This window comes from Bombina bombina, chromosome 2 (assembly GCF_027579735.1).
Source record: "Bombina bombina isolate aBomBom1 chromosome 2, aBomBom1.pri, whole genome shotgun sequence".
Lineage (NCBI taxonomy): Eukaryota > Metazoa > Chordata > Amphibia > Anura > Bombinatoridae > Bombina > Bombina bombina.
The window spans coordinates 622042997-622060398 of record NC_069500.1 but is presented as its reverse complement, the minus strand read 5'-3'; the positions used below and the strand labels follow the sequence as shown (position 1 = coordinate 622060398).

The 17402-nt window shown below is 41.4% G+C and overlaps 1 protein-coding gene across 1 annotated transcript in view; it reads right to left on the bottom strand.

Annotated features, from left to right (window-relative positions):
• UHRF2 (ubiquitin like with PHD and ring finger domains 2) overlaps positions 1-17402 on the bottom strand; it is a 499671-nt gene that overhangs the window by 157378 nt on the left and 324891 nt on the right. The window contains exons 6-7 of the mRNA XM_053702563.1: positions 13375-13484; positions 13105-13291 (exon numbers count right to left, since the gene is read on the bottom strand). Coding sequence (XP_053558538.1) covers positions 13105-13291; positions 13375-13484 — 297 coding nt within the window. The remainder of the gene's footprint in view (positions 1-13104; positions 13292-13374; positions 13485-17402) is intronic.

Genomic DNA, 17402 nt, shown 5'->3' with positions numbered 1-17402 from the left:
CAAATAACTTATTACCTTGGAAAGAAAGAGATAGTAATCTAGACTTGGATACCACATCAGCATTCCAATATTTGAGCCACAAAGCTCATCTAGCTAAAATAGCTACAGACATAGATTTAACATCAATTTTGATGATATCAAAAATGGCATCACAGATAAACTGATTAGCATGCTGAAGCAAACGAACAATGCTAGACAAATCAGGATTTATTTCCTGTTGCGCTAAACTTTCCAACCAATAAGTTGATGTAGTTGCAACATCAGCCACAGAAATGGCATGCCTGAAAAGATGGCCAGGATATAAATAAGCTTTCCTTAGATAAGATTCAAATTTCCTTTCTAAAGGATCTTTAAAAGAAGTACTATCTTCCATAGGAATAGTAGTACGTTTAGCAAGAGTAGAAATAGCCCCATCAACTTTGGGGATCTTTTCCCAAAACTCCAAACTAACTACTGGCAAAGGATATGATTTTTTAAACCTTGAAGAAGGAATAAAAGAAGTACCAGGCCTATTCCATTCCTTAGAAATCAAATCAGAAATAGCATCAGGAACTGAAAAAAACTCTGGAGTAACCACAGGAGGTTTCTAAACAGAATTTAAACGTTTACTAGTTTTAATATCAAGAGGACTAGTTTCCTCAATATCCAATGTAATCAACACCTCTTAACAAGGAACGAATATACTCCATTTTAAATAAATAAGTAGATTTGTCAGTGTCAATATCTGAGGAAGGATCTTCTGAATCAGATAGATCCTCATCAGAGGAGGATAATTCATTATGTTGTTGGTCATTTGAAATTTCAACAACTTTATGAGAAGTTTTAAAAGACCTTTTACATTTGTTAGAAGGCGGGAGGGCAGACAAAGCCTTATGAATTGCATCAGCAATAAAAACATAATTTATGTAAGAACTTACCTGATAAATTCATTTCTTTCATATTGGCAAGAGTCCATGAGCTAGTGACGTATGGGATATACAATCCTACCAGGAGGGGCAAAGTTTCCCAAACGTCAAAATGCCTATAAATACAACCCTCACCACACCCACAATTCAGTTTAACAAATAGCCAAGTAGTGGGGTGATAAAGGAGTAAAAAGCATCAACAAAGGAATCTGGAAATAATTGTGCTTTATACAAAAAAATTCATAACCACCATAAGAAAAGGGTGGGCCTCATGTACTCTTGCCAATATGAAAGAAATGAATTTATCAGGTAAGTTCTTACATAAATTATGTTTTCTTTCATGTAATTGGCAAGAGTCCATGAGCTAGTGACGTAAGGGATATCAAATACCCAAGATGTTGAACTCCACGCAAGAGTCACTAGAGAGGGAGGGATAAAAATAAACAACAGCCATATGCTGAAAAATTAATCCACAACCCAAAATATAAGTTATTCTCATGAAGAAAAGAAAAACTTAAAATCATCAGCAGAAGAATCAAACTAAAACAGCTGCCTGAAGAACTTTTCTACCAAAAACTGCTTCTGAAGAAGCAAATACATAAAAACGGTAGAATTTAGTAAATGTATGCAAAGAGGACCAAGTCGTTGCTTTGCAAATCTGATCAACTGAAGCTTCATTCTTGAAAGCCCACGAAGTGGAAACTGATCTAGTAGAATGAGCTGTAATTCTGAGGCGGGGCCTGACCAGACTCTAAATAAGCTTGATGAATCAAAAGTTTCAACCAAGAAGCCAAGGAAAAAGCAGAAGCCTTCTGACCTTTCCTAGGACCAGAAAATATAACAAATAGACTAGAAGTCGTTCTGAAAGCTTTAGTAGCTTCAACATAATATTTCAAAGCTCTCACCACATCTAAAGAATGTAAGGATTTTTCCAAAGAATTCATAGGATTAGGACACAAGGAAGGGACAACAATTTCTCTACTAAATGTTGTTAGAATTCACAACTTTAGATAAGAACTTAAATGAAGTCCGCAAAACCGCCTTATCCTAATGAAATATCAGAAAAGGAGATTCACAAGAAAGAGCAGAAAGCTCAAAAACTCTTCTAGCAGAAGAGATGGCCAAAAGGAACAACACTTTCCAAGAAAGTAGTTTAATGTACAAAGAGTGCATAGGCTCAAATGGAGGAGACTAACGCCCTCAAAACCAAATTAAGACTTCAAGGAGGAGAAATTGATTTAATGACAGGTTTAATACGAACTAAAGCATGAACAAAAACAGTGAAAATCAGGAAGAGTAGCAATCTTTTTGTGAAAGAAAACAGAAAGAGCAGATATTTGTCCATTCAAAGTACTTACAAACCTTTATCCAAACCATCCTGAAGTAACTCTAAAATTCTAGGAATGCTAAAAGAATGCCAAGAGAATTTATGAGAAGAACACCATGAAATGTAAGTCTTCCAAACTTGATAATAAATCTTCCTAGAGACAGATTTACGGGCTTGTTACATAGTATTAATTACTGAGTCAGAGAAACCTCTATGACTTAGCACTAAGCGTTCAATTTCCATACCTTCAAATTTAATGATTTGAGATCCTGATGGAAAAACGGACCTTGAGACAGTAGGTTCGGCCTTAATGGAAGTGGCCAAGGTTGGCAACTGGACATCCGAACAAGATCCGCATACCAAAACCTGTGTGGCCATGCTGGAGCTACCAGCAACACAAATGATTGTTCCATGATGATTTTGGAGACCACTCTCAGAAGAAGAACTAGAGGCGGGAAGATATAAGCAGGTTGATAACACCAAGGAAGTGTCAGCGCATCCAATGCTTCCGCCTGAGAATCCCTGGACCTGGACAGGTATCTGGGAAGTTTCTTTTTTAGATGAGAAGCCATCAGATCAATTTCTGGAAGACCCCACATCTGAACAATCTGAGAGAACACATCCGGATGGAGAGACCACTCCCCTGGATGTAAAGTCTGACGGCTGAGATAATCCGCCTCCCAATTGTCTACACCTGGGATATGAACCGCAGAAATTAGACAGGAGCTGGATTCCGCCCAAACAAGTATACAAGATACTTCTTTCATAGCTTGGGGACTGTGAGTCCCACCCTGATGATTGACATATGCCACTGTTGTAATATTGTCTGTCTGAAAACAAATTAACGGTTCTCTCTTTAACAGAGGCCAAAACTGAAGAGCTCTGAGAATTGCATGGAGTTCTTGAGATTTCCAAACCCTTTGTGCTGTCAGAGATCCCTAGACAGCTCCCCAACCTGAAAGACTCGCATCTGTTGTGATCACAGTCCAGGTCAGCCGAACAAAAGAGGCCCCTTGAACTAAACGCTGGTGATTTAACCACCACGTCAGAGAGTGTTAAACATTGGGATTTAAGGATATTAACTGTGATATCTTTGTATAATCCCGGCACCATTAATTCAGCATACAAAGCTGGTGTCGTGATCCAGCCTAGAATTGAACCAGGGACCTGTTTCTATTTCTGCTGCTGTTCTTCCCAGCCTGTTGTTTTACCACTTTGCCACCAGATGGCTTGATCACAGGCTAAGAATATTGGGTTTTCCTGTTTGCTGCAACTTTGGCTCTCTGGCTCCACCTGCTTACCAGCTGAAACCAATCACATAATCAGCAACCTGCTATATTTGGGAGGTTTGCTTGCAGTTCTGGGCCTTGACATTGAGTGTTATACTCTGAAAGACCCTCTGGTCCTGTTTCCTGAGTGAACTACTCAGATTTCCTGGTGCCTGATTTCTGCTTCATTTACAGACTGCTCTTCTTCATTTTCCCTTGGCACTGTGTTCCATTTCTGGACTGATATTCTGGCAATTGATCTTGGCTAATCCGCTTATATTTCCTAAGGACTGACTCAGGTACAGGCTTGCTTGTTCCTGATACTACAGAGATCCAGTCTACAGCATATGCAAGTATCCTGCCTGTTATTACAAAGCACTGCATTCCTGCCTGTTATTACACAGTTCCAGTCTACAGCATATGCAAGTATCCTGCTTGTTATACAAAGCTCTGCATTCCTGCCTATTACACAATTCCATTCTACAGCATATGCAAGTATCCTGTCTTATTACAAAGCTCTGCATTCCTGCCTGTTATTACAAAGATCTGTATTCCTGCCTAATACTACAGCCTATAGACGTTGCCTTATCTAATAGCATATCTCTGCATTGCTAATTATCCTATAAATAAAACCATCACCTTTATTTCCTAAAACCTTGTACCTGTTTAATTATGCCAAAAAAAGCAAAGACTCACGCAGACAAAACACAACTTTAACCCCAGGACCTGACACCTCTGCACAACAGCTCCCAACTCCTGAACCTGCTCCCTTGCAGAGTATGACAGCTGGAGAGGTCTCATGTGAAAACGAGCAAAAGGAATCGCGTCCGATGCTGCAGTCACGAGGCTTAAATCTTCCATGCACATAGCCACTGAAGTGAATGACTGAGACTGAAGGTGTCGACATGCTGCAACCAATTTCAAATGTCTCTTGTCGGTTAGAGACAGAGTCATGGACATCTGGAAACCTAAAAAGGTTGTCTGAGGAATCAAGAAACTTTTTGGTAAATTGATCCTCCAACCATGTTTTCGAAGAAACAACACTAGTTGATTCGTGTGAGATTCTGCAGAACGTAAAGACTGAGCTAGTACCAAGATATCGTCCAAATAAGGAAACACCGCAATACCCTGTTCTCTGATTACAGAGAGTAGGGCACACAGAACCTTTGAAAAGATTCTTGGAGCTGTTGCTAGGCCAAATGGAAGAGCAACAAATTGGTAATGCTTGTCTAGAAAAGAGAATCTCAGGAACTGATAGTGATCTAGATGAATCGAATATGAAGATATACATCCTGTAAGTCTATTGTGGACATATAATGCCCTTGCTGAACAAAAGGCAAAATAGTCCTTATAGTCACCATCTTGAAAGTTGGTACTCTTACATAACGATTCAAAATTTTCAGATCCAGAACTGGTCTGAATTAATTTTCTTTCTTTGGGACAATGAATAGATTTGAATAAAACCCCAGACCTTTTTCCTGAAAAGGAACCAGCATGATTACCCCTGAAACCTCCATGTCTGAAACACACTTCAGGAAAGCCTGAGCTTTTACTGGATTTACTGGGATGCGTGAGAGAAAAAAATCTTCTCACAGGAGGTCTTACTCTGAATCCTAATCGTTACCCCTGAGAGACAATGCTCTGAATCCATTGATTTTGGACAGAATTTGCCCAAACATCCTTGAAAAACCTTAATCTGCCCCCTACCAGCTGAGCTGGAATGAGGGCCGCACCTTCATGCGGATTTAGGGGCTGACTTCGGTTTCTTAAAAGGCTTGGATTTATTCCAATTTGAGGAAGGTTTCCAATTGGAAACAGTTTCCTTGGGGGAATGATTAGGTTTTTGTTCCTTATTTTGACGAAAGGAATGAAAACGATTAGAAGCCTTAGATTTACCCTTAGGATTTTTATACTGAGGCAGAAAAACTCCCTTCCCCCCAGTAACAGTTGAAATAATAGAATCCAACTGAGAACCAAATAAATTATTACCTTGGAAAGAGATAGTAATCTAGACTTAGATGTCATATCAGCATTCCAAGATTTAAACCACAAAGCTCTTCTAGCTAAAATAGCTATAAACATGGATCTAACATAAATTTTGATAATATCAAAAATTGCATCACAAATAAAATGATTAGCAGGCTGTAGTAAACGAACAATGCTATGTAAGTCAGAATCCAATTCTTGTTGCGCTAAATTCTCCAACCAAAAAGTTGAAGCAGCTGCAACATCAGCCAAAGACATTGCAGGCCTAAGAAGATGACCTGAATATAAATAGGCTTTCCTTAGATAAGATTCAAGCTTCCTATCTAAAGGATCCTTAAAGGAAGTACTATCTTCCATAGGAATAGTGGTTCGTTTAGCAAGAGTAGAAATAGCCCCATAAACTTTGGGGATCTTTTCCCAAAACTCTATTGAAATTGCTGGTAAAGGATACAATTTTTTAAACCTTGCAGAAGGATTAAAAGGAGTACCCGGCTTATTCCATTCCTTAGAAATCATAACAGAAATAGCATCAGGAATAGGAAAAACCTCTGGAGTAACCACAGGAGGTTTAAAAACAGAATTTAAACATTTACTAGTTTTAATATCAAGAGGACTAGCTTCCTCAATATCCAAAGTAATTAACACTTCTTTTAACAAAGAACGCATTTACTCTATTTTAAATAAATAAGTAGATTTGTCAGTGTCAATATATGAGGAAGGATCTTCTGAATCAGATAGATCCTCATCAGAGGTGGATAATTCATTATGTTGTCGGTCATTTGAAATTTCATCAACTTTATGAGAAGTTTTAAAAGAACTCTTGCATTTATTAGAAGGCGGAAATGCAGACAAAGCCTTCTGAATAGAATCAGTAACAAATTCTTTAAAATTCATAGGTATATCATGTACATTAGAAGTTGAAGGAACTGCAACCGGCAATGTACTATTACTGATGGACACACTATCTGCATGTAAAAGTTTATCATGGCAACTAAAACAAATGACATTAGGAGATATAATCTCCACAATTTTACAACAAATGCACTTAGCTTTGGTAGAACCGATGTCAGGCAGCAAAGTTCCAACAGATACTTCTGAGGCAGGATCAGATTGAGACATCTTGCAGTATGTAAAAGAAAAAAACAAACATATAAAGCAAAATTATCAATTTCCTTATATGACAGTTTCAGGAATGGGAAAACATGCAAATAGCATAGCCCTCTGACATAGAAAAAGGCAAGAGGCAAACAGTAATGGGGCAAATAAATAATGAAAAAAGTTTGGCGCTAAGTATGACAAAAAATTTTTGCCGCCAACCATGTCCGGAAAAGACACACTCCCGTCACTAACGACGCAACCCTGTGTGAAACCTCTGCGTCAATTACGACGCCGGAAATGACAAACTTGCGTCAACGGGCGTGCCTTTGGCGCCAAAAAATTCTCGCACCACGAATGACGCAATAAAGTGTAGCATTTGGCGCACCCGCGAGCCTAAGTCAGCCTGCAATTTGAAACAAGTAGTCAATTGAAAAAAAGACTAAACCCCAGGTAAGAAAAAAATATTTCTTGATATTAACTTTCCCCAAATATGAAACTGACAATCTGCAAAAAGAAATACATGAACCTGACTCATGGCAAATATAAGTACAATACATATATTTAGAACTTTATATAAATGCATAAAGTGCCAAAACCATAGCTGAGTTGTCTTAAGTAATAAAAACATACTTACCCAAAGACACCCATCCACATATAGCAGATAGCCAAACCAGTACTGAAACAGTTATCAGTAGAGGTAATGGTATATGAGAGTATATCGTCGATCTGAAAATGGAGGTAGGAGATGAATCTCTACGACCGATAACAGAGAACCTATGAAAAAGACCCCCGTTAGGAAAATCATTGCATTCAATAGGTGATACTCTCCAAGTCCCTCTGACATTCGCTGTACTCTGAGAGGAATCGGGCTTCAAAATGCTGAGAAGCGCATGTCAATGTAGAAATCTTAGCACAAACTTACTTCACCACCACCATAGGAGGCAAAGTTTGTAAAACTGAATTGTGGGTGTGGTGAGGGGTGTATTTATAGGTATTTTGAGTTCAGGAAACTTTGCCCCTCCTGGTAGGATTGTATATCCCATACGTCACTAGTTCATGGACTCTTGCCAATTACATGAAAGTAAATACTTCTCCTCCCCCCCACCCAAGACAGTTTTGATAATAGAATCCAATTCTGATCCAAAAAGCATCTACCCTTTAAAATGGACTGATAAAAGCCTATTCTTAGAATCAGCTGACCAAGATTTAAGCCATAAAGCTCTCCTTAAATGTACAGTATAAACCAATTTTCATATAACTGCATGTAATAGACACTACTATAAAGAATAATATGCACAGACACTGATAAAAAAAATCCAGTATAAAACAGTTATGTAACAGACGTTCCTTCTTAGGAGGATTAGGACACAAGGAAGGAACAACAATTTCCTGATTAATATTCTTATTTGAAACAACCTTAGGAAGAAATCCAGGTTTAGTACGCAAAACCACCTTATCAGAATGAAATATAAGGCGAATCACATTGCAACACAGAAAGCTCAGAAACTCTTTGAGCAGAAGAGATAACAACTAAAAACAAAACTTTCCAAGATAACAGCTTAATATCTATGGAATGCATAGGTTCAAACGGAACCCCTTGAAGAACTTTGAGAACTAAGTTCAAACTCCATGGCGGAACAATAGGTTTAAACACAGGCTTGATTCTGATTAAAGCCTGACAAAAAGACTGAACGTCTAGGACATCCGCCAGACGCTTGTGTAGTAAAATTGACAAAGCAGAAATTTGTCCTTTTAAGGAACTAGCTGATAATCCCTTCTCCAATCCTTCTTGGAGAAAGGACAAAATCCTAGGAATCCTAACCCTACTCCATGAGTAGCCCTTGGATTCGCACCAATAAAGATATTTATGCCATATCTTATGGTAAATCTTTCTTGTGACAGGCTTGCAAGCCTGAATCAAAGTATCAATGACCGACTCAGAGAATCCACGCTTAGATAAAATCAAGCGTTCAATCTCCAGGCAGTCAGCTGCAGAGAATTTAGATTTGGATTTTGGAACGGACCTTGAATGAGAAGGTCCTGTCTCAATAGCAGTTTCCACGGTGGCAGAGATGACATGTCTACTAGATCCGCATACCAAGTCCTGCGTGGCCACGCAGGAGATATCAGAATTACTGAAGCTCTCTCCTGCTTGATTCTTGCAATCACACGAGGTAGGATAGGAAATGGTGGAAACACATAAGCCAGGTTGAACGACCATGGTACTGCTAGAGCATCTATCAGTACGGCCTGGGGATCCCTTGACCTGGATCCGTAACGTGGAAGTTTGGCATTCTGTCAAGATGCCATCAGATCCAATTCCAGTGTGCCCCATTGATGAATCAATGCTGCAAACACCTCTGGATGGAGTTCCCACTCCCCCTGATGAAAAGTCTGACGACTCAGAAAATCCGCTTCCCAGTTCTCTACTCCTGGGATATAGATTGCTGATAGATGGCAAGAGTGAGCCTCCGCCCATCGGATTATCTTTGAAACCTCTGTCATCGCTAGAGAACTCCTTGTTCCCCCTTGATGATTGATATATGCTACAGTCATGATATTGTCCGACTGGAATCTTATGAATTTGGGCGAAGCCAACTGAGTCCAAGCCTGAATCACGTTGAATATTGCTCTCAGTTCCAGAATATTGATTGGAAGTAGAGACTCCACCTGAGTCCAAACACCCTGAGCCTTCAGGGAATTCCAGACTGCACCCCAGCCCAGGAGGCTGGCGTCCGTTGTCACTATTACCCATGATGGCCTGCGGAAGCACATTCCCTGGGACAGATGATCCTGTGACAACCACCAAAGAAGAGAGTCTCTGGTCTCTTGATCCAGATTTATCTGAGGAGATAAATTCGCATAATCCCCATTCCACTGTCTGAGCATGCACAGCTGCAGTGGCCTGAGATGAAAGCGAGCAAACGGAATGATGTCCATTTCCGCTAGCATTAATCCAATGACTTCCATACACTGAGCCACCGATGGCCGAGGAATGGAGTGAAGAGCTCGGCAAGTATTTAGAATCTTTGATTTTCTGACCTCCGTCAGAAATATCTTCATGTCTACCGAGTCTATTAGAGTTCCCAAGAATGGAACTCTTGTTTGTGGAACTAGTGAACTCTTTTCTATATTCACTTTCCAACCGTGAGTTCTTAGAAATGACAACACAATGTCCGTGTGAGATTTTGGTCAGATGATAAGTTGACACCTGGATCAAAATATCGTCCAGGTAGGGCGCCACAGCTATGCCCCGCGGCCTGAGGACCGCTAGAAGGGACCCTAGGACCTTTGTGAAGATTCTGGGAGCTGTGGCCAACCCAAAGGGAAGGGCCACAAACTGATAATGTTTGTCCTGAAAGGCAAATCTTAGAAACTGACGATGATCCTTGTGGATAGGAATGTGAATATACGCATCTTTCAGGTCCATGGTGGTCATATATTGACCATCCTGGATCATTGGTAAAATTGTTCGTATAGTCTCCATCTTGAACGTTGGGACTCTGAGAAATTTGTTTAGACATTTGAGATCTAAAATCGGTCTGAAGGTTCCCTCTTTTTTGGGAACCACAAATAGATTTGAGTAGAACCCCTGACCCTGTTCCAGCTTTGGAACTGGGAAAATTACTCCCATTGTATAGAGGTATTTAACACAGCGTAAGAACGCCTCTCTTTTTGTCTGGTCTGCAGACAAATGTGAAAGATGAAATCTCCCCCTTGGGAGAAAATCCTTGAATTCCAGCGGATACCCCTGGATTACAATTTCCAATGCCCAGGGATCCTGAACATCCCTTGCCCAAGCCTGAGCAAAGAGAGAAAGTCTGCCCCCTACTAAATCCGGTCCTGGATCAGGGGCTGCCCCTTCATGCTGTCTTGGTAGCAGCAGCGGGCTTCTTGGCATGTTTACCTTTATTCCAAGCCTGGTTGGGTCGCCAGACTGACTTGGATTGAGCAAAATTCCTTTCCTGTTTAGTGGAGAAAGAGGAAGCAGAGGGTACTCCTTTAAAATTTCGAAAGGAACGAAAATTATTTTGTTTACCCCTCATCTTGAGGGACTTGTCCTGGGGTAGGGCGTGACCCTTACCTCCAATAATAACAAAAATGATTTCCTTCAATTCAGGCCCGGAGACAGTCTTACCCTTGAAAGGAATAGCTAAAAGTTTAGATTTAGATGACACATCAGCAGACCACGATTTCAGCCATACCGCTCTGCGCGCCAGAACGGCAAAGCCTGCGTTTTTCGCCGCTAATTTTGCAATTTGAAAAGCAGCATCTGTGATAAATGAATTGGCTAGCCTAAGAGCCTTTTCTAAAATGTCCTCTAAAGGCGTCTCTACCTTCAGTGACTCCTCCAGGGTGTCAAACCAGAAAGCAGCTGCAGTAGTTACTGGAACAATGCAGGCTGTAGGTTGTAAGAGAAAAACCCTGGTGAACAAATAACTTCCTTAGAAGGCTCTCTAATTTTTTATCCATAGGGTCTTTAAAAGCACACCTGTCCTCAATAGGTATAGTTGTACGCTTAGCTAGGGTAGACATAGTTCCCTCCACCTTAGGGACTAATTGCCAAGAGTCCAGAATGGTGTCTGCTATAGGAAACATTTTCTTAAAGTTGTGAGGGGGAGAAAACGGTATACCTGGTCTATCCCATTCCTTCTTAACAATTTCCGAAATTCTCTTAGGAACCGGAAAAACATCCGTGTAAGTAGGTACCTCTAGATATTTGTCCATCTTAGACAATTTTTCTGGGGGAATTGTGATAGGGTCACAATCATCCAGAGTCGCTAACACCTCCCTGAGCAACAGACGGAGGTGTTCAAGTTTAAATTTAAAGGACGTGACGTCCGAATCTGTCTGAGGCAACACATTTCCAGATTCTGAAAGTTCTCCCTCAGACAGCAATTCCCTGACCCCCAAATCGGAGCACTGTGAGGGTACATCGGAAAAGGCCATTAAGGCATCAGAGGGTTCAGTATTTACATCAATCATCCTTAGGCACACTTTCATTACTTAAAATATGTTCTTTACAGTGTAAGGCCATTTCAGTACAAGAAGGACACAATGTAAGAGGGGGTTCCACAATGACTTCTAAACACATAGAACATTGGCTTTCCTCAATGTCAGACATGTTGAACAGGCTAGTAATAACTGTAAAGTCGTTAAACACTCTATTTATTGAAGATAATTTTTTGAAAAACGAGTACTGCGCCTTTAAGGAATAAAAAGCGCACAATTTTTCCAATTTTGCTTAAAAATGCTAACAAACGTTCAGTTTTAAGGTATAACTGTCCTGTATTAAAGTCGGATATTGCACCACAAGCAAGGGCAATTTTACCCTCTAAAGCAAGTAAATTAACATCACAACGTTAACAAAAAACTTTAGCCAAACTCCTGCACCTCGCCACAGCTCTGCTGTGGTGCCTACCTGCCCCCAGGGATCTGAGAACCGCTGCAATAACACTCCGGTAAGCAATCCCTCAGTTTGGGCCCAACTTGAGCTGGAGTCTGCTGCTGCCTTTGACAAAATTAACTGCGCAACTGAGGTGAGAATTTAGGCCCCGCCCATTGTCTACGATGTCTCTCAGCCTCATACAACCGCATGTAAAGCGGTTTATAACTAGCCATGTGGATAAGCATCCATGAAATGAATGAATCTAGCCATGTGGACCCCTAGTACAAAGTACAATCATCAGCCATATAACCCTTTTTTGTCAATAAAAAACCGTTAGGCTGCCCCAGTGTCTAACCATGCTGCCATATTTCTAATGCTGCATTTAGCCCTGATAACAAACGGTACACAGGATTTCAGTAATACCCCTTCTTTATATAGGATTACTGCTTACCCCTTCCCTCTTTGGGTACTATGTCAGTCAGTTCTGATATATCACAGTCTCTTCAGAAATAAATGACTGAACATACCTTAATGCTGCTTGTAGCATGAAAAACGTTCCCCACACTGAAGATTTCTCTAGTACTCCTCAGCCACACTGTGGGAACCGACATGGATCTTAGTGACATCTGCTAAGATCATCAACCTCAGGGCAGAAATCTTCTTCCATATACTGCCTGAGGAAAAATAGTACTCACCGGTACCATTTAAAATAACAAACTTCTTGATTGAAGAAATAAAAACCATCATTTTAACACCTCTTTCACTTTACCCTTCCTATTACTAGCATAGGCAAAGAGAATGACTGGCGGTGGAGAGAAGGGAGGAGCTATATATACAGCTCTGCTGTGGTGCTCTTTGCCACTTCCTGTTAGCAGGAGGATAATATCCCACAAGTAAGGATGAATCCGTGGACTCGTCGTATCTAGTAGAAGAAATGTGGGTTTATGTCCCTTTACAATTTCTGTATCAATGTTTCTAATACTATCCCAGCTAATGTTACAGCACTGAATAAAAATACTGGTCCTTCCCATAGGAGCTGCTTACAAGCCCTGAAAATTTATCCCAAGAAAAACTGCAAAAACAAGGAAAACTATTACTGATACTAATAAAAAAAACGTCAAACATATTTACCAGTCTTCATCTTCTGGTATCTTGGATAAAGGGGGATTCAGGCAATATATGTGGTAAGCCATATTGCATTCATCACATAATAGCTGCATGTGAGCATCTTGCTTCCCCCCACAAAGGTAACAAGAACAGAACCTGCATTCTTTATCTGGATCTGCCTTGCAGTGTTTACATTCAGGACCACTCTTCCCTGTTAAAACAAAGCAATAAATTGGTACACAAGGTTAAATTGGTTAAACAAAAACACACAGATTCCCTTTATTTGTTGCTCACTTTTAAATTCTCCATCACCAAAGGACAGTGGATAAGCTCCTGGTTTTTCTATCTTGTATATTTCATCTGGAAAAATAACCTTGCTTTCACTGATAGCGTTTTCTGCACCACTAAAAAAAAAAAAAAAAAAAGAAGAAGGATATTTGCTCATTATTCTGCAATGTAAATTACAGTAAAAACAAAATACTAAGCACAACTTAATTATTATTATTACCACCATCAGTAATTTGCAGTGCTCCATACATTCTTTATCTCTAGGGTGTACAGGATGACAATATGTCATCAGATATAAAAACAGAATCAACCAGACAAATAATACAGAAGCAAGACCTTATCCGAAAAGCTTACTAAAGTCAAGAAGAGAGAAAAGTGTGGGGTAGCTTGTAATGAGATTTGTAAATGTAGCAGCGAGACAAGAAAGTTAAAGGGACCGTCTACTTCAGAATTTTTATGGTTTAAAAAGATAACAGAATTTATGTTTACCTGATAAATTACTTTCTCCAACGGTGTGTCCGGTCCACGGCGTCATCCTTACTTGTGGGATATTCTCTTCCCCAACAGGAAATGGCAAAGAGCCCAGCAAAGCTGGTCACATGATCCCTCCTAGGCTCCGCCTACCCCAGTCATTCGACCGACGTTAAGGAGGAATATTTGCATAGGAGAAACCATATGGTACCGTGGTGACTGTAGTTAAAGAAAATAAAATATCAGACCTGATTAAAAAAACCAGGGCGGGCCGTGGACCGGACACACCGTTGGAGAAAGTAATTTATCAGGTAAACATAAATTCTGTTTTCTCCAACATAGGTGTGTCCGGTCCACGGCGTCATCCTTACTTGTGGGAACCAATACCAAAGCTTTAGGACACGGATGAAGGGAGGGAGCAAATCAGGTCACCTAAATGGAAGGCACCACGGCTTGCAAAACCTTTCTCCCAAAAATAGCCTCAGAAGAAGCAAAAGTATCAAACTTGTAAAATTTGGTAAAAGTGTGCAGTGAAGACCAAGTCGCTGCCCTACATATCTGATCAACAGAAGCCTCGTTCTTGAAGGCCCATGTGGAAGCCACAGCCCTAGTGGAATGAGCTGTGATTCTTTCGGGAGGCTGCCGTCCGGCAGTCTCGTAAGCCAATCTGATGATGCTTTTAATCCAAAAAGAGAGAGAGGTAGAAGTTGCTTTTTGACCTCTCCTTTTACCGGAATAAACAACAAACAAGGAAGATGTTTGTCTAAAATCCTTTGTAGCATCTAAATAGAATTTTAGAGCGCGAACAACATCCAAATTGTGCAACAAACGTTCCTTCTTTGAAACTGGTTTCGGACACAGAGAAGGTACGATAATCTCCTGGTTAATGTTTTTGTTAGAAACAACTTTCGGAAGAAAACCAGGTTTAGTACGCAAAACCACCTTATCTGCATGGAACACCAGATAAGGAGGAGAACACTGCAGAGCAGATAATTCTGAAACTCTTCTAGCAGAAGAAATTGCAACCAAAAACAAAACTTTCCAAGATAATAATTTAATATCAACGGAATGCAAGGGTTCAAACGGAACCCCCTGAAGAACTGAAAGAACTAAATTGAGACTCCAAGGAGGAGTCAAAGGTTTGTAAACAGGCTTGATTCTAACCAGAGCCTGAACAAAGGCTTGAACATCTGGCACAGCTGCCAGCTTTTTGTGAAGTAACACCGACAAGGCGGAAATCTGTCCCTTCAGGGAACTTGCAGATAATCCTTTTTCCAATCCTTCTTGAAGGAAGGATAGAATCCTAGGAATCTTAACCTTGTCCCAAGGGAATCCTTTAGATTCACACCAACAGATATATTTTTTCCAAATCTTGTGGTAAATCTTTCGAGTTACAGGCTTTCTGGCCTGAACAAGAGTATCGATAACAGAATCTGAGAATCCTCGCTTCGATAAAATCAAGCGTTCAATCTCCAAGCAGTCAGCTGGAGTGAAACCAGATTCGGATGTTCGAACGGACCCTGAACAAGAAGGTCTCGTCTCAAAGGTAGCTTCCAAGGTGGAGCCGATGACATATTCACCAGATCTGCAGACCAAGTCCTGCGTGGCCACGCAGGAGCTATCAAGATCACCGACGCCCTCTCCTGATTGATCCTGGCTACCAGCCTGGGGATGAGAGGAAACGGCGGGAACACATAAGCTAGTTTGAAGGTCCAAGGTGCTACTAGTGCATCCACTAGAGCCGCCTTGGGATCCCTGGATCTGGACCCGTAGCAGGGAACTTTGAAGTTCTGACGAGAGGCCATTAGATCCATGTCTGGAATGCCCCACAGCTGAGTGACTTGGGCAAAGATTTCCGGATGGAGTTCCCACTCCCCCGGATGCAATGTCTGACGACTCAGAAAATCCGCTTCCCAATTTTCCACTCCTGGGATGTGGATAGCAGACAGGTGGCAGGAGTGAGACTCCGCCCATAGAATGATTTTGGTCACTTCTTCCATCGCTAGGGAACTCCTTGTTCCCCCCTGATGGTTGATGTACGCAACAGTCGTCATGTTGTCTGATTGAAACCGTATGAACTTGGTCCTCACTAGCTGAGGCCAAGCCTTGAGAGCATTGAATATCGCTCTCAGTTCCAGAATATTTATCGGTAGAAGAGATTCTTCCCGAGACCAAAGACCCTGAGCTTTCAGGGATCCCCAGACCGTGCCCCAGCCCATCAGACTGGCGTCGGTCGTGACAATGACCCACTCTGGTCTGCGGAATGTCATCCCTTGTGACAGGTTGTCCAGGGACAGCCACCAACGGAGTGAGTCTCTGGTCCTCTGATTTACTTGTATCTTTGGAGACAAGTCTGTATAGTCCCCATTCCACTGACTGAGCATGCACAGTTGTAATGGTCTTAGATGAATGCGCGCAAAAGGAACTATGTCCATTGCCGCTACCATCAACCCGATCACTTCCATGCACTGAGCTATGGAAGGAAGAGGAACGGAATGAAGTATCCGACAAGAGTCTAGAAGTTTTGTTTTTCTGGCCTCTGTTAGAAAAATCCTCATTTCTAAGGAGTCTATAATTGTTCCCAAGAAGGGAACCCTTGTTGACGGGGATAGAGAACTCTTTTCCACGTTCACTTTCCAGCCGTGAGATCTGAGAAAGGCCAGGACGATGTCCGTGTGAGCCTTTGCTTGAGGAAGGGACGACGCTTGAATCAGAATGTCGTCCAGGTAAGGTACTACTGCAATGCCCCTTGGTCTTAGCACCGCTAGAAGGGACCCTAGTACCTTTGTGAAAATCCTTGGAGCAGTGGCTAATCCGAAAGGAAGCGCCACGAACTGGTAATGTTTGTCCAGGAATGCAAACCTTAGGAACCGATGATGTTCCTTGTGGATAGGAATATGTAGATACGCATCCTTTAAATCCACCGTGGTCATGAATTGACCTTCCTGGATGGAAGGAAGAATAGTTCGAATGGTTTCCATCTTGAACGATGGAACCTTGAGAAACTTGTTTAAGATCTTGAGATCTAAGATTGGTCTGAACGTTCCCTCTTTTTTGGGAACTATGAACAGATTGGAGTAGAACCCCATCCCTTGTTCTCTTAATGGAACAGGATGAATCACTCCCATTTTTAACAGGTCTTCTACACAATGTAAGAACGCCTGTCTTTTTATGTGGTCTGAAGACAACTGAGACCTGTGGAACCTCCCCCTTGGGGGAAGTCCCTTGAATTCCAGAAGATAACCCTGGGAGACTATTTCTAGCGCCCAAGGATCCAGAACATCTCTTGCCCAAGCCTGAGCGAAGAGAGAGAGTCTGCCCCCCACCAGATCCGGTCCCGGATCGGGGGCCAATATTTCATGCTGTCTTGGTAGCAGTGGCAGGTTTCTTGGCCTGCTTTCCCTTGTTCCAGCCTTGCATTGGTCTCCAAGCTGGCTTGGCTTGAGAAGTATTACCCTCTTGCTTAGAGGACGTAGCACTTTGGGCTGGTCCGTTTTTACGAAAGGGACGAAAATTAGGTCTATTTTTTGCCTTGAAAGGCCGATCCTGAGGAAGGGCGTGGC